The 20,648-nt window shown below is 34.2% G+C and overlaps 3 protein-coding genes across 4 annotated transcripts in view; 1 reads left to right on the top strand and 2 right to left on the bottom strand.

Moving 5' to 3' along the window:
* The first annotated feature begins 243 nt into the window (after positions 1-243).
* On the top strand, positions 244-14,734 carry LOC108745077. 2 transcript variants are annotated; one of them, XM_018481144.2, is made up of 11 exons: positions 244-538; positions 1,372-1,564; positions 1,655-1,783; positions 1,848-2,028; positions 2,149-2,322; positions 2,398-2,590; positions 2,652-3,176; positions 3,250-5,202; positions 5,343-5,567; positions 5,700-5,838; positions 13,948-14,130. In XM_018481144.2, exons 1-11 carry the CDS (start codon positions 468-470, stop codon positions 14,032-14,034), a joined length of 3,870 nt encoding a protein of 1,289 aa, XP_018336646.1. In that variant the 5' UTR covers positions 244-467; the 3' UTR covers positions 14,035-14,130. The 2 variants fall into 2 exon arrangements, with proteins under 2 accessions (XP_018336646.1, XP_018336645.1); XM_018481143.2 differs by having other exon boundaries at positions 245-538; positions 13,932-14,734.
* LOC112905237 (probable multidrug resistance-associated protein lethal(2)03659) lies at positions 11,404-13,811 on the bottom strand. The gene is made up of 5 exons (XM_025977235.1): positions 13,486-13,811; positions 13,267-13,417; positions 12,983-13,213; positions 11,725-12,674; positions 11,404-11,632 (listed from the first exon to the last, which is right to left on the bottom strand). Exons 1-5 carry the CDS (start codon positions 13,789-13,791, stop codon positions 11,612-11,614), a joined length of 1,659 nt encoding a protein of 552 aa, XP_025833020.1. The 5' UTR covers positions 13,792-13,811; the 3' UTR covers positions 11,404-11,611.
* Positions 14,735-15,030: 296 nt separating the features above from the next.
* LOC108745083 (probable multidrug resistance-associated protein lethal(2)03659) overlaps positions 15,031-20,648 on the bottom strand; it is a 19,253-nt gene continuing 13,635 nt past the window's right edge. Inside the window, exons 8-16 of the mRNA XM_025977192.1 lie at positions 19,972-20,212; positions 19,482-19,912; positions 18,900-19,056; positions 17,520-18,827; positions 17,113-17,437; positions 16,894-17,044; positions 16,610-16,840; positions 15,352-16,301; positions 15,031-15,259 (exon numbers count right to left, since the gene is read on the bottom strand). Coding sequence (XP_025832977.1) covers positions 15,239-15,259; positions 15,352-16,301; positions 16,610-16,840; positions 16,894-17,044; positions 17,113-17,437; positions 17,520-18,827; positions 18,900-19,056; positions 19,482-19,912; positions 19,972-20,212 — 3,815 coding nt within the window. The 3' untranslated portion in view covers positions 15,031-15,238. The remainder of the gene's footprint in view (positions 15,260-15,351; positions 16,302-16,609; positions 16,841-16,893; positions 17,045-17,112; positions 17,438-17,519; positions 18,828-18,899; positions 19,057-19,481; positions 19,913-19,971; positions 20,213-20,648) is intronic.

Below are 20,648 nucleotides of genomic sequence, written 5' to 3'. Positions count from 1 at the left end.
ATCTGACATAATTAAGCTACCCTTCAATTGGATGCTTAAATGACCAAAAAAATGTANTCAGGGCCTCATTGTGAATATTTTTATATTTTTTAAAAATAGACTAGGTATGTTCTGTATAATTGGCACTAACATTATTTTTACGTGATGTATAGCTCGTATCGTTGAATATAATTTTAATACAAAGATGTTAAATTTAAATTGTAATGCATGCTTATTCATTCTCTAACATAAAAATTATACCTAATGTTTCATCCCAATAACTTAAAACCTAATGCAAAATACACAAATAATGTAAAAAAGTTTGTGTGCCACTGTTACTCACAGATCAAATGACCTATCTAAAATCATATGACTGAACGCACGTGATTCCAATATTTACAGCAACAGTGAAACTTCCTGGCACTTTTAAATACATACGTTAAGTACAATTCTGATAAATGTAGTTAATGGTGTAGTGGTGCAGTACTATGGCATTATTTCATAAATTGTTTTTTACAAGAAAAAAGTGCGATATCAAATGTAACAATAACGATATTAGGTACGTTAACGTTAAACTTTTAGGATTTTTTTAAAACTGTTATTTGTTGTTAATGCCTGTTCGATTCATTTCAACAGTAACCTTACTTTTTACCTGTTGAAAAATGTATGAATATATAAATTATACAAACAAAAAGAAATAATTAAACAATTCCTAAGCAGTGCTCAAGCTGATTGTAAAATTTTAATAGTACTTGTTTATAAAAGTGTTGTTGTGGAAAGGGGAGCACATTTAAAATTTCATTCATGTACCAGTTTATTTAATCAGTGATCAATGAATCCAGTGGTGCTATCAGATTTGGGGTGCGATCTGACATAATTAAGCTACCCTTCAATTGGATGCTTAAATGACCAAAAAAATGTAAATACAANACCTTACTTTTTACCTGTTGAAAAATGTATGAATATATAAATTATACAAACAAAAAGAAATAATTAAACAATTCCTAAGCAGTGCTCAAGCTGATTGTAAAATTTTAATAGTACTTGTTTATAAAAGTGTTGTTGTGGAAAGGGGAGCACATTTAAAATTTCATTCATGTACCAGTTTATTTAATCAGTGATCAATAATTATTTAAAATTGTAAAGTCGCAATCTTGTTGGTTACAAAATATGAAACGTCTACTATTTATTAAATAGTGGGGACATGAATATGTCAGGTTCTTTCTATTTTTAGAACCATATAAGTAGATAAATTATCAAATAATCAGTGGCAACAAAAATAGAGCATCTCCTTAAATTCATAAGTTGAATAGTTAATGTTGAGCCAGCTACCATTTATATTAGCTGTTGTGTATTTCATTTACTTACAATTTTGTCTATATTGTTTTTCAGTGACAACATTTTTGATTTTTCGAGTGAGCAGGTAAGAGTTGTTTTATTCAAAGAATGCGATTACAGAGGAAGAAAGCTCTTATTTGATTCCCAAACCATTGAGAAAATAGAAATTCCAAAAGGCAATAAAAGTGGAAATAATTTAAAAAACGAGACACTTTATGCAGAAATTAACAGTGGATATGGTTTCAAGGTATAAATGAAAACTTAATTATCCTTTTTCCCTTCTCTTTTTTCATTCTGATGTCCATTCTAATATTCTTCACTTAACATTATTTTTCAGTTACATAAGCCATATAGTGATACAAGACTTCTCAGTGAAATGATTTTTGGAACAGTTTCTATGAGCCACAGGGGATCATCATTAAAAATTCACTGTCTTCAGTCTCCTTCACGTATGATGTTTACTCAAGTAAATTAATTTTTAACAGTGGAAATATGAGTAAGCAAAATGCTCATTGTAACTTTTTGTTCAGATATTTCCTAGTCCAAAGAACATTTCAAGGAATCAAAAATCAACATCTAACACAAACAGTTCTGGTTTTTCAACTCAAAGTTTAGATGGCTCATTTCACTGTGATGGGTCTGCTAGTGCATGCAGTTCGAATTCAATGAGTGACAATTCTGTTCATAGTACATGTTCAGATACTGTTTTAAGTAAGTCATAGTGAGAAAAAGGGGAAATTCCCTAAATTCAAGAATTAAAACAGCAAATTCATAGTTCTATGTTAAAATGTGGAAGGATGAATATTAATACTGATGAATTTGTTTCTTTAGTATGTAGAAGAAGTTCAGAAACTACTCCTTTAGATGTCCCCAATGTATCTTCATATCACAGTAAGAGTTTAAGCCCTGGAGGAACAGGAGATTCAGGAGTCAGTGGTTTTCATAACTTCCAACCAAGTTTGAGTACAGAAGCATCATCCATACCATATAATATGATCAATAAAGGTATATATTATATCCTGTATATCACAATATTAGACATTAAAATTGTAAATACATGCAGGGGTTTCTTCATTTCAGATAGCAACATAACTTTTTCTTGTGGTAGTTTATACAAGAAATACTTAAGAAGTACTAGTACTTCTTTGGAAAATTCCAGTCATTCATTGAATACTTGTGCATCTGCAGAGGAATATCATCCAAAATCTCACTCTCGCAGTAACAACAAACTGGGAGTGGCACTGATTGTCGAATTAACAAGAGGGCAAGAAAAGTAATGTCTTAAGCGAGCTAAGTGTTTGACTGTTCCTTCATTTTTGGTCTTTTCACTTCAGAAAAATGGAACAATTCTTGTTGGAACATGCAGCTTTAATGGAGTCCTTGATTTGGAGCGCTAGACAAATGACAGAAATAGCGTACATCAGATATCAACGTTTTTTTTCCATAATGAACCAGTTAACTTTAAAAATCAAAAGCTGGCTGGTTAAGTTCTTGTCAGGGCCTCATCTGTCTTCGAATATGTGGTTAGGCCTATCTTCTACCGTCTGTGATAATATGTATAGTATTCAACGTGAAAGTAAAAACATTAGTTTTAATTTGTGTGACTCCCAAAAAACACATGTGAACAGTAATTTACAAAGCAAGTGCTTTTGTGATACTTACGATTATTCGAAAAAGATGCAACACAGTAGTAGGACGTTCGAATTTTCCGTGTTAAATTGGACCGACTTCTTTAAATATGACTTCAACTTCAATCATACCAGAAACGAAAATCGTTCTAAAAATAAGATTCTTGCTAAACAGTTTTTGAACGATTTTTGTGAACTTTTAGAAAACGTTGATGTGAAAGATACCAAATTGTGAGTCAAAACCACTCGTTTATTAAAGTCCACTCTATTACTAATTCTTATTCTTTATGGTGTTGTTTTTCAGTTTTGTCAGCACTCTTGTCACTGCCGTTTTAACTCATCATTTGGGATGGGTAGCAACAGTTTTACCTGCATCATCAGAAGAAAAGAAGAAAATTGACGATCTTCAGTGTTCTTCAAACGCATTGTGGGGCCAGTTGGCCGACCTATATGGTGCTGTAGGGAATCCTACGAAAATGTCCCACACAGTTATTTCCGGAACAAACAAAGAACATTTGATGGAAAAAATATTGAATTGTCTCTCTTACTTCGTGAGATGTAATGATATAGAAAGGAAAACATTTTTAAGAAAGGACGTTAAGTTAGATAATAAAGAGGCCGATAGAATTTGCATAGAAAGTTCTTTTATACCAAAAGAAAACTACAAAAAATACAAGGATCACATAAAGGAACTCGAAGAAAATAATGAAGAATTCTTCAAAAAGCTTGAGTCAAAGAAAAACTTTTATTTGAAAACGACAGTTGAAAATATTGATAATAAAATTTGTAATAACGATGTGGATAACAAAAGGCCAAACGAAATAAATTTATCTGGTACTCGTAATTGCTTCTTTGAACCACAGAAACCGTCCAAGTTGGTTGAAAAAATTAAAAATTTAGGGATAGAAGCCAAAAGCTGTGGAAATTCAAATGAAGATCAGATTGAAGATAAATTATTATCAAGTTCAGAAGCTACTGAGGGATTTCACAAAATATTTTTGCAAGTATCGCGATCCCAAACGTCTTCAAATGAAAAATCACAAAGCAGTTCTAGTAATACGTTAACCCCGCCAAGATCGGGTAATAGTACAACAAATCACCTTGACTTATCAGTTAGCAGTTCAACTGCTTCTAAACTAAAAGAAAAATCCCAGCTGTGTCCTTCTACAGTATCAAAGTCTAATAGTTTGAAAAGAACAAAGACCAAAGCAGTCATTGACGCGTCAGCTTTTGATTGTAAAGATTACCAAGAAAATTCTGCATCGCCAGAGCAGGAAGTAGTGTTTGTCTTAGGAGACAATGAAAAGTTGGTGGGAATCAAAAGAGAACTAAGTGCTAGGAATTTAAATAAAATAGAAACTGATACTAGAAATGTTAAAACAGGAGAACTTCCCAATAAACGTTTCCTGAACAGTGCCATGGAAAAAGAATTTTTGAATAATTCCGTATTCCAAGACGCAGATTTTATAAAAAATGGAAATGGTAATTTAAAATCAAGTTCGTCTTTGGAGTCAATAACAAAAGCTTGCAAAGAAGAAACCAAAAAGCCTTTGTCTGAAAGCAAAGATAAGGACTTGAGCCGTTCTCAAAGTGTTCCACCTGAAGATAAAATGATAAAGAAAAATAAGGAGACTAAAGAACAGACCAATAAGTGTCGCTACAGATATTCTGGAGTGAAGTTCAATTTTTATCAATATCCCCAGATTGTAGAAAACTATTTGAGGAGCAAAAATATCGAAATGTCTCATTTACCTTTCGCTAAAGACGTGACAACACTATTAGATGATTATAAATTCGATTTTACCACTTGTGAAAGTGATGATGAAGAAATGGAAACATTGCAAACACCTTCGAACGCTTCTGATGTTGTGTCATTCAGTGAATTATCAAATACTCCTAAGCAAAGTTGCACTAAGCAAATTGGTAGTCAAAAATCAAAAACAATTCTCGAAAGTGATTTACCGACAAAAAGTCATTGTATAGATTTGTCTAAAAGAGATGAAAACATTCCAAGAAATGTCTCAACTACATTACAAGATTTTCAGGAAGTAAAGTCGTTAAAAATGCAGAAATTTCCTGGGAAGACGACAGAGAATAACATTCCAGAAAGTAGCATAAATTTAATGCCGTCTGCAAGTGGAGATTGTAATGTATTGTTTGATCAAGAGGAAACCGATTCCATTTTATCAAAAGAAGGAAAACCTGACAAAGTGGCATTAAATAAAAACCTGGAAATAATAGAATTGCCGATGCCCAAGTAAGTAATATTCTGAAATATACCTTATTAACAAAACAACTTTAAGTTGACTACATAATTACCCTAACATTAAACTTTAACTTTCATAGAGCCAGTAAATTTAGATTTTAATTTTTGATTTTGTTTCTAAACTGTTTTAGTTCTTTGGTTTTGTCCCCATTGGAGAAACCTGTAGGTTACACGAGTTCCTTAATGAGGGGTGTTGGAGAAAACTATATCTCTAACATGGTGTTACAAGGCACCTCCGCACCTAAAATTGAATGGGAATCGATGTTGAAACAAGACTTGATCCTTTGTACTCGGCATCCGTTACTTGATCAACCAATAGACGAGGCCGTTGCCATTGTGGCAAACACTGATACATGGTAAAAAAGACAATAATTAATTGCTTATTTTAACAATGTTCAAAAACACACATACACACGCCAATATCGAAGTTACAAGTTCACTAATGAAACTTATTTAGTACTAAACCATAAACATTTCGTTAATTTTAGGGACGTCCAGTTATTGTCTAGTCATACGTATATAGTGGATAAGGGATCGTCAGGGGTAAGAGTGGGGATGTCTCAACTTGTTTCCAATATGCTAGAATCGTTACTGCAACTTTGGAAGCAGAATGCTTCACCTGAACATGTAAGTTGTTTAATATGTAATATTGTCGTCAAATCTTTGTTCAAATATTTCCTTAGCTTCTACTGTTCACAGTAAAGTTAATGAAATCGTTGACGTGACTAAAATTCAAAATTTGTTAAGTTTATTTTTTGAATGCTTATACTATGTATGTGTTTATGTACATGTTGATAACGTAATGCAACTCTTTATGTTTATCATTTTATCGACGTGTCATTAATTGATTAAAATTGAATTTTGTCATGTTAATAAAGTGATAATTTTTTATATTTACGTATGTTTTTTGTTTAATAAAGAAACTTACAAATGGTTTTAACTGATGATTTTAGTNTGCGATCTGACATAATTAAGCTACCCTTCAATTGGATGCTTAAATGACCAAAAAAATGTAAATACAAAAACGCGCACGTAAATTTTCGAACTGTTAAAACAATATTCTGAACGTTCTAAGGGATGAAAAATATGTAAGAAGGTATGTAGAATCCAGTGGTATTATATACTAGAACGTTTGCATTTTTCTAATAAAAATAATAATTTCAGTAAATACACATTAGAAAAGTCGTACTCTCAAGAAATAAATTGTTTTAAATTAATTTTTACCTATTATCTCCACGCTGGAACAATTCCTGACAAGGGCAGTGTAACTTTACACAACATACTTACGTACTAACATGTTTTTTTGTATTTCTCGAGATAGATATGATAAGTATTAGTCAGATAGGCAAGGTGACTGAATGTTAGATTATGAACAAAACAGTTCTCTTATTTCAATAGCAAAATATACTACCGAAAGTTTACGAATTATCGAAACATAAAAATTATACAATACCATCCCACTAAGTAAACCGGTTACCATAAAATAAAAAAATCCCTGTATCACTTATTATCATAATGAAATAAAATGATTTTTAATGTTTCAAATATTTTTTCTAATAAACTCATCAACTTCATTCATGGTAAATTAAAAACTACTTACATTTTTAACCACTTAACCATTATCCCATTCTCTCCATTAATATGCTACTAAAAACTGACCGCGTTAAAACACCCTTCTAAAAGTTGTAAAAAATAAAGATTACGCACGAAAGTATCTAGAATCCAGTGGTGCTATCAGATTTGGGGTGCGATCTGACATAATTAAGCTACCCTTCAATTGGATGCTTAAATGACCAAAAAAATGTAAATACAAAAACGCGCACGTAAATTTTCGAACTGTTAAAACAATATTCTGAACGTTCTAAGGGATGAAAAATATGTAAGAAGGTATGTAGAATCCAGTGGTGCTATCAGATTTGGGGTGCGATCTGACATAATTAAGCTACCCTTCAATTGGATGCTTAAATGACCAAAAAAATGTAAATACAAAAACGCGCACGTAAATTTTCGAACTGTTAAAACAATATTCTGAACGTTCTAAGGGATGAAAAATATGTAAGAAGGTATGTAGAATCCAGTGGTGCTATCAGATTTGGGGTGCGATCTGACATAATTAAGCTACCCTTCAATTGGATGCTTAAATGACCAAAAAAATGTAAATACAAAAACGCGCACGTAAATTTTCGAACTGTTAAAACAATATTCTGAACGTTCTAAGGGATGAAAAATATGTAAGAAGGTATGTAGAATCCAGTGGTGCTATCAGATTTGGGGTGCGATCTGACATAATTAAGCTACCCTTCAATTGGATGCTTAAATGACCAAAAAAATGTAAATACAAAAACGCGCACGTAAATTTTCGAACTGTTAAAACAATATTCTGAACGTTCTAAGGGATGAAAAATATGTAAGAAGGTATGTAGAATCCAGTGGTGCTATCAGATTTGGGGTGCGATCTGACATAATTAAGCTACCCTTCAATTGGATGCTTAAATGACCAAAAAAATGTAAATACAAAAACGCGCACGTAAATTTTCGAACTGTTAAAACAATATTCTGAACGTTCTAAGGGATGAAAAATATGTAAGAAGGTATGTAGAATCCAGTGGTGCTATCAGATTTGGGGTGCGATCTGACATAATTAAGCTACCCTTCAATTGGATGCTTAAATGACCAAAAAAATGTAAATACAAAAACGCGCACGTAAATTTTCGAACTGTTAAAACAATATTCTGAACGTTCTAAGGGATGAAAAATATGTAAGAAGGTATGTAGAATCCAGTGGTGCTATCAGATTTGGGGTGCGATCTGACATAATTAAGCTACCCTTCAATTGGATGCTTAAATGACCAAAAAAATGTAAATACAAAAACGCGCACGTAAATTTTCGAACTGTTAAAACAATATTCTGAACGTTCTAAGGGATGAAAAATATGTAAGAAGGTATGTAGAATCCAGTGGTGCTATCAGATTTGGGGTGCGATCTGACATAATTAAGCTACCCTTCAATTGGATGCTTAAATGACCAAAAAAATGTAAATACAAAAACGCGCACGTAAATTTTCGAACTGTTAAAACAATATTCTGAACGTTCTAAGGGATGAAAAATATGTAAGAAGGTATGTAGAATCCAGTGGTGCTATCAGATTTGGGGTGCGATCTGACATAATTAAGCTACCCTTCAATTGGATGCTTAAATGACCAAAAAAATGTAAATACAAAAACGCGCACGTAAATTTTCGAACTGTTAAAACAATATTCTGAACGTTCTAAGGGATGAAAAATATGTAAGAAGGTATGTAGAATCCAGTGGTGCTATCAGATTTGGGGTGCGATCTGACATAATTAAGCTACCCTTCAATTGGATGCTTAAATGACCAAAAAAATGTAAATACAAAAACGCGCACGTAAATTTTCGAACTGTTAAAACAATATTCTGAACGTTCTAAGGGATGAAAAATATGTAAGAAGGTATGTAGAATCCAGTGGTGCTATCAGATTTGGGGTGCGATCTGACATAATTAAGCTACCCTTCAATTGGATGCTTAAATGACCAAAAAAATGTAAATACAAAAACGCGCACGTAAATTTTCGAACTGTTAAAACAATATTCTGAACGTTCTAAGGGATGAAAAATATGTAAGAAGGTATGTAGAATCCAGTGGTGCTATCAGATTTGGGGTGCGATCTGACATAATTAAGCTACCCTTCAATTGGATGCTTAAATGACCAAAAAAATGTAAATACAAAAACGCGCACGTAAATTTTCGAACTGTTAAAACAATATTCTGAACGTTCTAAGGGATGAAAAATATGTAAGAAGGTATGTAGAATCCAGTGGTGCTATCAGATTTGGGGTGCGATCTGACATAATTAAGCTACCCTTCAATTGGATGCTTAAATGACCAAAAAAATGTAAATACAAAAACGCGCACGTAAATTTTCGAACTGTTAAAACAATATTCTGAACGTTCTAAGGGATGAAAAATATGTAAGAAGGTATGTAGAATCCAGTGGTGCTATCAGATTTGGGGTGCGATCTGACATAATTAAGCTACCCTTCAATTGGATGCTTAAATGACCAAAAAAATGTAAATACAAAAACGCGCACGTAAATTTTCGAACTGTTAAAACAATATTCTGAACGTTCTAAGGGATGAAAAATATGTAAGAAGGTATGTAGAATCCAGTGGTGCTATCAGATTTGGGGTGCGATCTGACATAATTAAGCTACCCTTCAATTGGATGCTTAAATGACCAAAAAAATGTAAATACAAAAACGCGCACGTAAATTTTCGAACTGTTAAAACAATATTCTGAACGTTCTAAGGGATGAAAAATATGTAAGAAGGTATGTAGAATCCAGTGGTGCTATCAGATTTGGGGTGCGATCTGACATAATTAAGCTACCCTTCAATTGGATGCTTAAATGACCAAAAAAATGTAAATACAAAAACGCGCACGTAAATTTTCGAACTGTTAAAACAATATTCTGAACGTTCTAAGGGATGAAAAATATGTAAGAAGGTATGTAGAATCCAGTGGTGCTATCAGATTTGGGGTGCGATCTGACATAATTAAGCTACCCTTCAATTGGATGCTTAAATGACCAAAAAAATGTAAATACAAAAACGCGCACGTAAATTTTCGAACTGTTAAAACAATATTCTGAACGTTCTAAGGGATGAAAAATATGTAAGAAGGTATGTAGAATCCAGTGGTGCTATCAGATTTGGGGTGCGATCTGACATAATTAAGCTACCCTTCAATTGGATGCTTAAATGACCAAAAAAATGTAAATACAAAAACGCGCACGTAAATTTTCGAACTGTTAAAACAATATTCTGAACGTTCTAAGGGATGAAAAATATGTAAGAAGGTATGTAGAATCCAGTGGTGCTATCAGATTTGGGGTGCGATCTGACATAATTAAGCTACCCTTCAATTGGATGCTTAAATGACCAAAAAAATGTAAATACAAAAACGCGCACGTAAATTTTCGAACTGTTAAAACAATATTCTGAACGTTCTAAGGGATGAAAAATATGTAAGAAGGTATGTAGAATCCAGTGGTGCTATCAGATTTGGGGTGCGATCTGACATAATTAAGCTACCCTTCAATTGGATGCTTAAATGACCAAAAAAATGTAAATACAAAAACGCGCACGTAAATTTTCGAACTGTTAAAACAATATTCTGAACGTTCTAAGGGATGAAAAATATGTAAGAAGGTATGTAGAATCCAGTGGTGCTATCAGATTTGGGGTGCGATCTGACATAATTAAGCTACCCTTCAATTGGATGCTTAAATGACCAAAAAAATGTAAATACAAAAACGCGCACGTAAATTTTCGAACTGTTAAAACAATATTCTGAACGTTCTAAGGGATGAAAAATATGTAAGAAGGTATGTAGAATCCAGTGGTGCTATCAGATTTGGGGTGCGATCTGACATAATTAAGCTACCCTTCAATTGGATGCTTAAATGACCAAAAAAATGTAAATACAAAAACGCGCACGTAAATTTTCGAACTGTTAAAACAATATTCTGAACGTTCTAAGGGATGAAAAATATGTAAGAAGGTATGTAGAATCCAGTGGTGCTATCAGATTTGGGGTGCGATCTGACATAATTAAGCTACCCTTCAATTGGATGCTTAAATGACCAAAAAAATGTAAATACAAAAACGCGCACGTAAATTTTCGAACTGTTAAAACAATATTCTGAACGNTGATTATTAATTATTAGATATATATTTTATATAAGGGGTTAAGTTTGAAAAAATAAGTCAAGTACGATGTTTTTGTACTTACACGTTTTAATTATAAGAAATCGTTAAAAAATTACTCGGTGACGCATTTGTACTCTTTTTTTTAATAAAATATTTAAAACCAACTTACGCTTTTCTTTACAATAACTTTTTGATAATATCATTACCGAGGAGGTACAAGATTGAACCTTTTGAAACTTATTTATGTTATACAATTTGCGAAAAACCACAACTACCTCAAAATATTTTGCTCATTTGGAAGTCAAACTTTTTCACGCAAAAATTTAACCTACGTGTACTTTTATAGCACATGTTCGATGCACGTGTGAGTTGTGAACCGATTGTCCCGCACTCTTTATCAAATGTCGCGACATTTAATTTGATATACACAGTTCGAAAAGCTAATAAATAAAAAAGAAACTTATACATTTCGTATTTATTCGTTCTATGCACCTATGTCTTTATTGATTATATCTGTAAGTACATTAAAAAATATGTTCCAAGTTACCAAGCCCATTACACACTATGAAATAAGATACATATATCACAGTTTTTGTAGGTATATTGAAACGAGCTTAGGAAAGAATAAAAGAACTTGTCCCTAAGGACGCTACTTATCAATTCGTTGTTTACGCTGACTTTTCGTGTGCCTAGATGATAAAAAAGAAAGAAAATTACTAGAGCCTGTTCTAAGTTAATATTTAAGCAATACCAAAAAAAAGTATTGTTATATAATATTTACCTCCCGCGCTATTTTCATTAAATTCTCCATCATGGAACTCCCCGTGTTTTGAACGAGACTGTAAAAGAATCCGTTTGAATTTTGTAGTAAATTATAAGGACTGTCGAACTCCTTGATCTCCCCAGCATCCAAAACCAGCACCTTGTCTGAATCCATGACTGTATGTAATCTATGCGCTATCGTTAATACTGTGCAATTAATAAATTGTTTCCGAATAGTTTCCTGAATTAATTTATCAGTCTGGTGGTCGACGTTTGCCGTGGCTTCGTCCAAAATCAATATTTTATTATCTCTTATAACTGCTCGGGCTAGACAGACCAGCTGCCTTTGGCCAACACTGAAATTGGACCCTCCTTCGGACATTTTTGTATTCAAACCGAGATTCAATTCAGAAACCACCTGTTTTAGCTGAACTTGTTCAAGAGCGGTCCACAACGTCTCGTCGGAGTACTCTTCAAACGGATCTAGATTCTTGCGAAGTGTTCCAGAGAAAAGAACAGGTTCTTGGGGAATAATTGATATCTTGCAACGCAATTTATCGAGAGGTATTTTGGTTATTTGCAAATCGTCGATAAGAATTTCACCTTCGATTTCGCATAATTGGAATAGAGCTGTGATAAGGGAACTCTTTCCGGCTCCTGTTCTCCCAACTATTCCAACTTTTTCTTGTGGATTTATGGTAAAGTTTAAGTTTTTAAGTACATAAGGACTACGAGAGGAATATTTGAGAAAAACTGACTTAAATTGTATATTTCCATTTTCTGGCCAGACGGGTGGGGGTATTACTTCCGTTCTCTCGGGCTCTGTCTCTATTTGTGTGTATTCTACAACTCTTTCAACCGACGTCATTTGATTTTCCAGTTCACTCCACTGTCTCATTCCCCATTGTAACATTCCTGTTAAACTTATCACCTGAGTTATGGCTAAACCCACGTTCCCACCATACTGATCTAAAATGTGACAAGAGTGACAATTTAAAATTAATTCATTTTTTTTTTGAGATTTTGTTTAAAATGAAAAAGGAATGCGACAGATAAGAGATCAAACTATGTTAACCCGGGTTATTCAATGACTACAAGGTGCTTTAATTATAATAGTCCTGTATAGGATTTTTGTGAAAACCCGATCATCAAAACATCACAAGATAAAGACTTTTAATTTTCTCATTTTGTTTGTCGTTGTATTAAGGTCTTAAAAAGCGAAAAGTCGTCTAGTTTTAAGTCAACTGTATACTTATATTATACATGTATTGGCTCACCATCGGACATCAACAAGAAACTGAAGGTAACGGATGCAATATAAAGGACACAAACCAGATCCAGCCAGTATCCAAAAGCTCTGGAACAAGCCAAGAATAAGTACCAGGAAGCGCTGTGTAGGTTTTGATGCCTATCGAATTCCTTTCTTAAAATCTCTTCTGCCCTGAAGGCCCTTATTGTCGTAAGTCCTTGTAAAGAGGCGTTTAAATGGGTAAAGACTGGACTTCTAGCTGAAATAAATAAAATGATAAGCTGTTGTAACATTAAACGGCCAAAAACTTACTAACTCCTTCCAGTCGCTTGATACTTCTACTTGTTGCCAAGAATACAACTCTCAGTACATAAAACAAAACAAACACCATACATGATACTATTATCATCCAAACGTTGACGATACACACTACAACCGTTACACCTAAAACGCTAAGACCTATCTGGAAATGATAAACAAAGTTTCATGTTAAGTAAAAAGGAAACAAAAAAGAAAAAAGTAGAAACTTACTTGTAAACTATCGATAAGAACGCCAGGAAGAATTTCGTCCACGCTCCCCATATCCTTTGAGAATCGATTGAGGATCCTTCCCGAAGGATTCACGTTGAAAAATCTCATAGTTGCATACACTATATGCGCAAACATGGTGTTATGGATGTTCTGGGAAGCCTTCATGCAAAACTTGTAAAACAGGAACGATCTTGATAATGTAATCGTTATATTTAGGGCTACAATTGCCGTGTACACGTAGATGCCGTGTTCTCTAATAAAATAAGTTGTTCCATCCACGTTCCCGTTGTCTTTATGCGAACTCATGTCCTGCTCTATGTTTGTCCTAAAAAAAAACGAGATTAAGAATGCACAACTAAGGGTTAATAAAGTGATAATTTTTTATATTTACGTATGTTTTTTGTTTAATAAAGAAACTTACAAATGGTTTTAACTGATGATTTTAGTGCCTTATTTATATAGAACAAAAACTGCAAGAATTCTGCGTTCTCTCTAAGGCATTGGCTGAACTTTTATTGGAGACTGAGTTTTGTAGCATGGAACTGTTAACTTCAACTTTACATTTAGAAGTTAACGATGTCCCTCTTCTTATGGCTGTTGCCTCGACCCATTCGCCTCAAGTTACAGAAAAATATGGACTTAGTTTCCAATAAGTTTTACTTATATGTAGTACCATCATCACATTTTCTTTTCCTTACTGAAAGCATTTACTGTGACCTACACAAATAAGTGGAAAGTGTGAAATGTTAATTCTACGACGTGTGAGAAAATATTGTGATTTATTATTTTATTTTATGTTACATTATCTTTTAATTATTCTGTGATAATTATTCTCCACTTTTTAAAATCAAAATTTCCAGTAATTTATAGCGATGTCTTATTTAAACTTTGATTTATTCCTTTGTTAATTGTAAATATTCGAAACTATTATGAGTAGATAAGGTAGTGCATACATTTTTGTATTTTTAAACCGAAATATCTTTTATTTTAATACTTATTGTGTTATTTTTGTTTATTTAATTATACAGTATACATGTACGTGTACTACCATGTTCCAAAAAATTATAGTCATTAAATAAGATTATTGATTATTAATTATTAGATATATATTTTATATAAGGGGTTAAGTTTGAAAAAATAAGTCAAGTACGATGTTTTTGTACTTACACGTTTTAATTATAAGAAATCGTTAAAAAATTACTCGGTGACGCATTTGTACTCTTTTTTTTAATAAAATATTTAAAACCAACTTACGCTTTTCTTTACAATAACTTTTTGATAATATCATTACCGAGGAGGTACAAGATTGAACCTTTTGAAACTTATTTATGTTATACAATTTGCGAAAAACCACAACTACCTCAAAATATTTTGCTCATTTGGAAGTCAAACTTTTTCACGCAAAAATTTAACCTACGTGTACTTTTATAGCACATGTTCGATGCACGTGTGAGTTGTGAACCGATTGTCCCGCACTCTTTATCAAATGTCGCGACATTTAATTTGATATACACAGTTCGAAAAGCTAATAAATAAAAAAGAAACTTATACATTTCGTATTTATTCGTTCTATGCACCTATGTCTTTATTGATTATATCTGTAAGTACATTAAAAAATATGTTCCAAGTTACCAAGCCCATTACACACTATGAAATAAGATACATATATCACAGTTTTTGTAGGTATATTGAAACGAGCTTAGGAAAGAATAAAAGAACTTGTCCCTAAGGACGCTACTTATCAATTCGTTGTTTACGCTGACTTTTCGTGTGCCTAGATGATAAAAAAGAAAGAAAATTACTAGAGCCTGTTCTAAGTTAATATTTAAGCAATACCAAAAAAAAGTATTGTTATATAATATTTACCTCCCGCGCTATTTTCATTAAATTCTCCATCATGGAACTCCCCGTGTTTTGAACGAGACTGTAAAAGAATCCGTTTGAATTTTGTAGTAAATTATAAGGACTGTCGAACTCCTTGATCTCCCCAGCATCCAAAACCAGCACCTTGTCTGAATCCATGACTGTATGTAATCTATGCGCTATCGTTAATACTGTGCAATTAATAAATTGTTTCCGAATAGTTTCCTGAATTAATTTATCAGTCTGGTGGTCGACGTTTGCCGTGGCTTCGTCCAAAATCAATATTTTATTATCTCTTATAACTGCTCGGGCTAGACAGACCAGCTGCCTTTGGCCAACACTGAAATTGGACCCTCCTTCGGACATTTTTGTATTCAAACCGAGATTCAATTCAGAAACCACCTGTTTTAGCTGAACTTGTTCAAGAGCGGTCCACAACGTCTCGTCGGAGTACTCTTCAAACGGATCTAGATTCTTGCGAAGTGTTCCAGAGAAAAGAACAGGTTCTTGGGGAATAATTGATATCTTGCAACGCAATTTATCGAGAGGTATTTTGGTTATTTGCAAATCGTCGATAAGAATTTCACCTTCGATTTCGCATAATTGGAATAGAGCTGTGATAAGGGAACTCTTTCCGGCTCCTGTTCTCCCAACTATTCCAACTTTTTCTTGTGGATTTATGGTAAAGTTTAAGTTTTTAAGTACATAAGGACTACGAGAGGAATATTTGAGAAAAACTGACTTAAATTGTATATTTCCATTTTCTGGCCAGACGGGTGGGGGTATTACTTCCGTTCTCTCGGGCTCTGTCTCTATTTGTGTGTATTCTACAACTCTTTCAACCGACGTCATTTGATTTTCCAGTTCACTCCACTGTCTCATTCCCCATTGTAACATTCCTGTTAAACTTATCACCTGAGTTATGGCTAAACCCACGTTCCCACCATACTGATCTAAAATGTGACAAGAGTGACAATTTAAAATTAATTCATTTTTTTTTTGAGATTTTGTTTAAAATGAAAAAGGAATGCGACAGATAAGAGATCAAACTATGTTAACCCGGGTTATTCAATGACTACAAGGTGCTTTAATTATAATAGTCCTGTATAGGATTTTTGTGAAAACCCGATCATCAAAACATCACAAGATAAAGACTTTTAATTTTCTCATTTTGTTTGTCGTTGTATTAAGGTCTTAAAAAGCGAAAAGTCGTCTAGTTTTAAGTCAACTGTATACTTATATTATACATGTATTGGCTCACCATCGGACATCAACAAGAAACTGAAGGTAACGGATGCAATATAAAGGACACAAACCAGATCCAGCCAGTATCCAAAAGCTCTGGAACAAGCCAAGAATAAGTACCAGGAAGCGCTGTGTAGGTTTTGATGCCTATCGAATTCCTTTCTTAAAATCTCTTCTGCCCTGAAGGCCCTTATTGTCGTAAGTCCTTGTAAAGAGGCGTTTAAATGGGTAAAGACTGGACTTCTAGCTGAAATAAATAAAATGATAAGCTGTTGTAACATTAAACGGCCAAAAACTTACTAACTCCTTCCAGTCGCTTGATACTTCTACTTGTTGCCAAGAATACAACTCTCAGTACATAAAACAAAACAAACACCATACATGATACTATTATCATCCAAACGTTGACGATACACACTACAACCGTTACACCTAAAACGCTAAGACCTATCTGGAAATGATAAACAAAGTTTCATGTTAAGTAAAAAGGAAACAAAAAAGAAAAAAGTAGAAACTTACTTGTAAACTATCGATAAGAACGCCAGGAAGAATTTCGTCCACGCTCCCCATATCCTTTGAGAATCGATTGAGGATCCTTCCCGAAGGATTCACGTTGAAAAATCTCATAGTTGCATACACTATATGCGCAAACATGGTGTTATGGATGTTCTGGGAAGCCTTCATGCAAAACTTGTAAAACAGGAACGATCTTGATAATGTAATCGTTATATTTAGGGCTACAATTGCCGTGTACACGTAGATGCCGTGTTCTCTAATAAAATAAGTTGTTCCATCCACGTTCCCGTTGTCTTTATGCGAACTCATGTCCTGCTCTATGTTTGTCCTAAAAAAAAACGAGATTAAGAATGCACAACTAAGGACCTATTTATTATTTTTTTTGTAAAGTGTATTAATGATGTATTTACCAAAAACTTATGAAGTAGTCTCCTCCACTAACGGCTGCTTGACTTAAAATAAATAACATAAAAATAAAGAATACTGCGATCCATGAGCCGCCAGCTCTTAAATAGGACCAATAGACCGTTTTCGATACATTGCCTGAAGCTTTTGATTCGCTTTGCAGTGTCGGAACTAGCTCTTCGACGCTTTTGCTTTTTGACTTTTTAACGGGTAGTTCTTCTTCGTAAAAATCTTGCTCGTTTTCGTTTTCATCGTTGCCGTCCAATTCCTTCAAAAATTGAAACCTGTCCGTCTTCAGATCGTTGTAGTTTCCATCCTGTACCATTTGTCCTGCGTCCAGGACAATGATCCTGCCTGCACTGTGCAAATACTGGAGTTGATGGGTCACAAGAATAACCAGTTTCCCTTTAAGGAACTTCATAATGCATTCTTCGAAAAGAAACTTGCCGACGTGCGTATCAACTGCTGATAGTGGGTCGTCCAATAGATAAATGTCGGCTTGTCTATAAACGGCTCTTGCCAGGTTTATTCGAGCCCTTTGGCCTCCGCTTAGGGTGGTCCCCCTTTCTCCTACAATAGTCCTGTCGCCGTACGGGAAGAGCGTAAAATCCCTTTCTAATGCGCAAACCCTTACAACATTTTCGTATCTTTCTGAGTCAAAGCTGCTGCCGAAGAGAATGTTTTGCCTTATGGACCCTGAGAATAGCCAGGGTTCTTGCGATGAGTACGAGATTTTTCCGTGGACTTGTAAGGAACCTTCTGAAATGGGGAGTTCCCTTAGTATCAAGTGCAGAAGACTCGTTTTTCCGCTACCGACTTGTCCTACTATAGCTACGAGACTATGGTCTTGTATCTCTAAGTTGATGTTACTCAAAGTCGAATCGCTCTCGTTGCTGGACCATTTTGCGTACGCTCCTTTTATTTTTATCGACACGTTGTGGGTTTCGTTCGAGTTACTTTTACTTAAGTCTAGTTTTCCGTTTTCGAAAGGTCTTCCCGTATTGTCATCGGAGAATTTGTACACGTCGTCCTGAGTTTCCTTTTCTTCGTACAACAGAAACGTTTTGACTCTTTTTATGGAAACGGCGGACTCGGCGAATTCAGTTATACCGCTGGGAAACTGCAGAACGAGCGTTGCCCTCAATATGTTGTAATACGAGGTCAAAACGAAAACGTATTGTGCACTAACGTAATTGTCCGATAACGAATAGGCAAGGACGCAAAGGAAAATAGAAAACCTAACGGCAAATATTTTCAGAGATAGCATGAATCCCCGGATGTAAGACGCGGACAATATTTGCTTTACTTCTCTCCTAAAATACGAAAGATAATAAATTAATTTACATTACATCTATTTACATTGGTTCAACGGACTCGCTACTTACTTTCTCACATTCGATACCAATTTAACAAACGGTTTTTCCCACGTGTACATTTTAATTACTTGAATTCCAGATATTATTTCATCCATCAGTCTCACTCTTTCGTCAGTTCTGAAAGCTGTCGCCAATCGGTAAACGGATGACTTTTTGCCAAGGAACACTAGAAGAACAAATTGGTAATTATTAGGGAGATTTAGATTAAAGGAAATCTAAAATCACACCGAATGCTACGAATACTAATCCACGAGGAGCCTAGGTAGTGAACCTTCCCCAACTAGAATTTAAAGGAACATGTACATGTCATCCCGTATCTACTGTAACTTCAAAAAGAAAACATAAGCAATCAATACTAATCAATATCGAGTTTTTTTGTTTGAAACCGAAACTTTGAACTGACTGATGATGATGACGATTTTGATGGAAAATGTTAAAGTTAAGAAACTCTAAAAGCACTAAATGCAAAAATAAGGACTCGAAAGATCCCGAAGTATTCCCGATTTCTAGTCTGATATTTTCAGAGATGGAGTTAGATACTTACAAGTAGTATAAACATTTATAAACCAGAATGTATTGGTCTTTACTTACTTTGAACAGGAATGAACAAAATCAAGAATATTGATCCTAGAGTGGCAGTAAAACCCAAGTGGAAATAAATTATAATAACAATTATTGTCGTTTCTATAGGGGAAACCCAAAGGCTATGGATGTGGTTCATTGCAGAATCGAATCTGCTGACGTCGTTAGACAGTAAATTAACCATCTGTCCAATGGTGGTCTCTTTCAGGGCCGTTTTGCTCAATTTTAACGCCTTCCTGTAGATCAGGGAACAGCAAGCAACGCGAATTTGCATCCCCAAGTGTTGATTCCCTAACATATACAAATGGGCGATAATGACATTTAGTAATGAACCTCCTACAATTATTCCCGCATAAATGTAAGCGTCAGTCTTGGTAAGATTTGAATCTGGCGATGTATAATACATGATCAGTTGACCCAACGCCAGAGGCTGTGCTATTCTAAAAATGGAGAGTTGAGTGAATATTATTGAATTGTATTACAAAAACATACGTCCTACTTCACCACAACTTCAATGAAAAACAAAACGCAACCAAGAAGAGCTACCCTCAAACCGAAAACTCGTATTAAAGCGCGCCAAAGGGATGGACTTTCTTTTAATTTTTCTCTCTTCCACGCCGCCTCTAAAACATCCCCCAAACGACTGGACTCATGGTCTTCCAAAGGCTCAAACAGGTCTTCCTCCTGCAGGTCCTTCTTGAATCCTTTTATGAATATGGGGATCAACCAACTAAAAAAAAATACAACGAGTAATTATACGACACGCTACTGAAGTGAAACTTCTTCAAACACACAATCATACTGGGATAGGGGTTAAGGAATTGGTTGAATGGTATTGTTTGTACACTATACTTCGCACGGGTGCAATGCTGATAGTAAATATACTATAGAATGTCTTTATATACAACAATCACAGCTTTTTTATCATTAGACAATACAAACCGTCCAATACCGCCGAAACAGCTATATCCCTGCATTTTAAGTCTGTAATATCTTCGAAAATATTCATTTAAATTACATGCTGTAAAGGGCCATATTGATCTATATTAAATGCACAATGTATTTAAAAGTACTTAATTGGATAAGGATTAATGCTGTATTGCTTAAAATCGCTTCGTAAATAAGCCATTATTTCTCGTAAAAAGTAAAGGATAAAAAATGGTTATTGTGGGTTAT

This window comes from Agrilus planipennis, unplaced genomic scaffold, assembly GCF_000699045.2.
Source record: "Agrilus planipennis isolate EAB-ADULT unplaced genomic scaffold, Apla_2.0 scaffold39, whole genome shotgun sequence".
NCBI classification, from domain to species: domain Eukaryota; kingdom Metazoa; phylum Arthropoda; class Insecta; order Coleoptera; family Buprestidae; genus Agrilus; species Agrilus planipennis.
The sequence above is the reverse complement of the archived record's forward strand: the minus strand, read 5'-3'. Positions and strand labels throughout refer to the sequence as shown.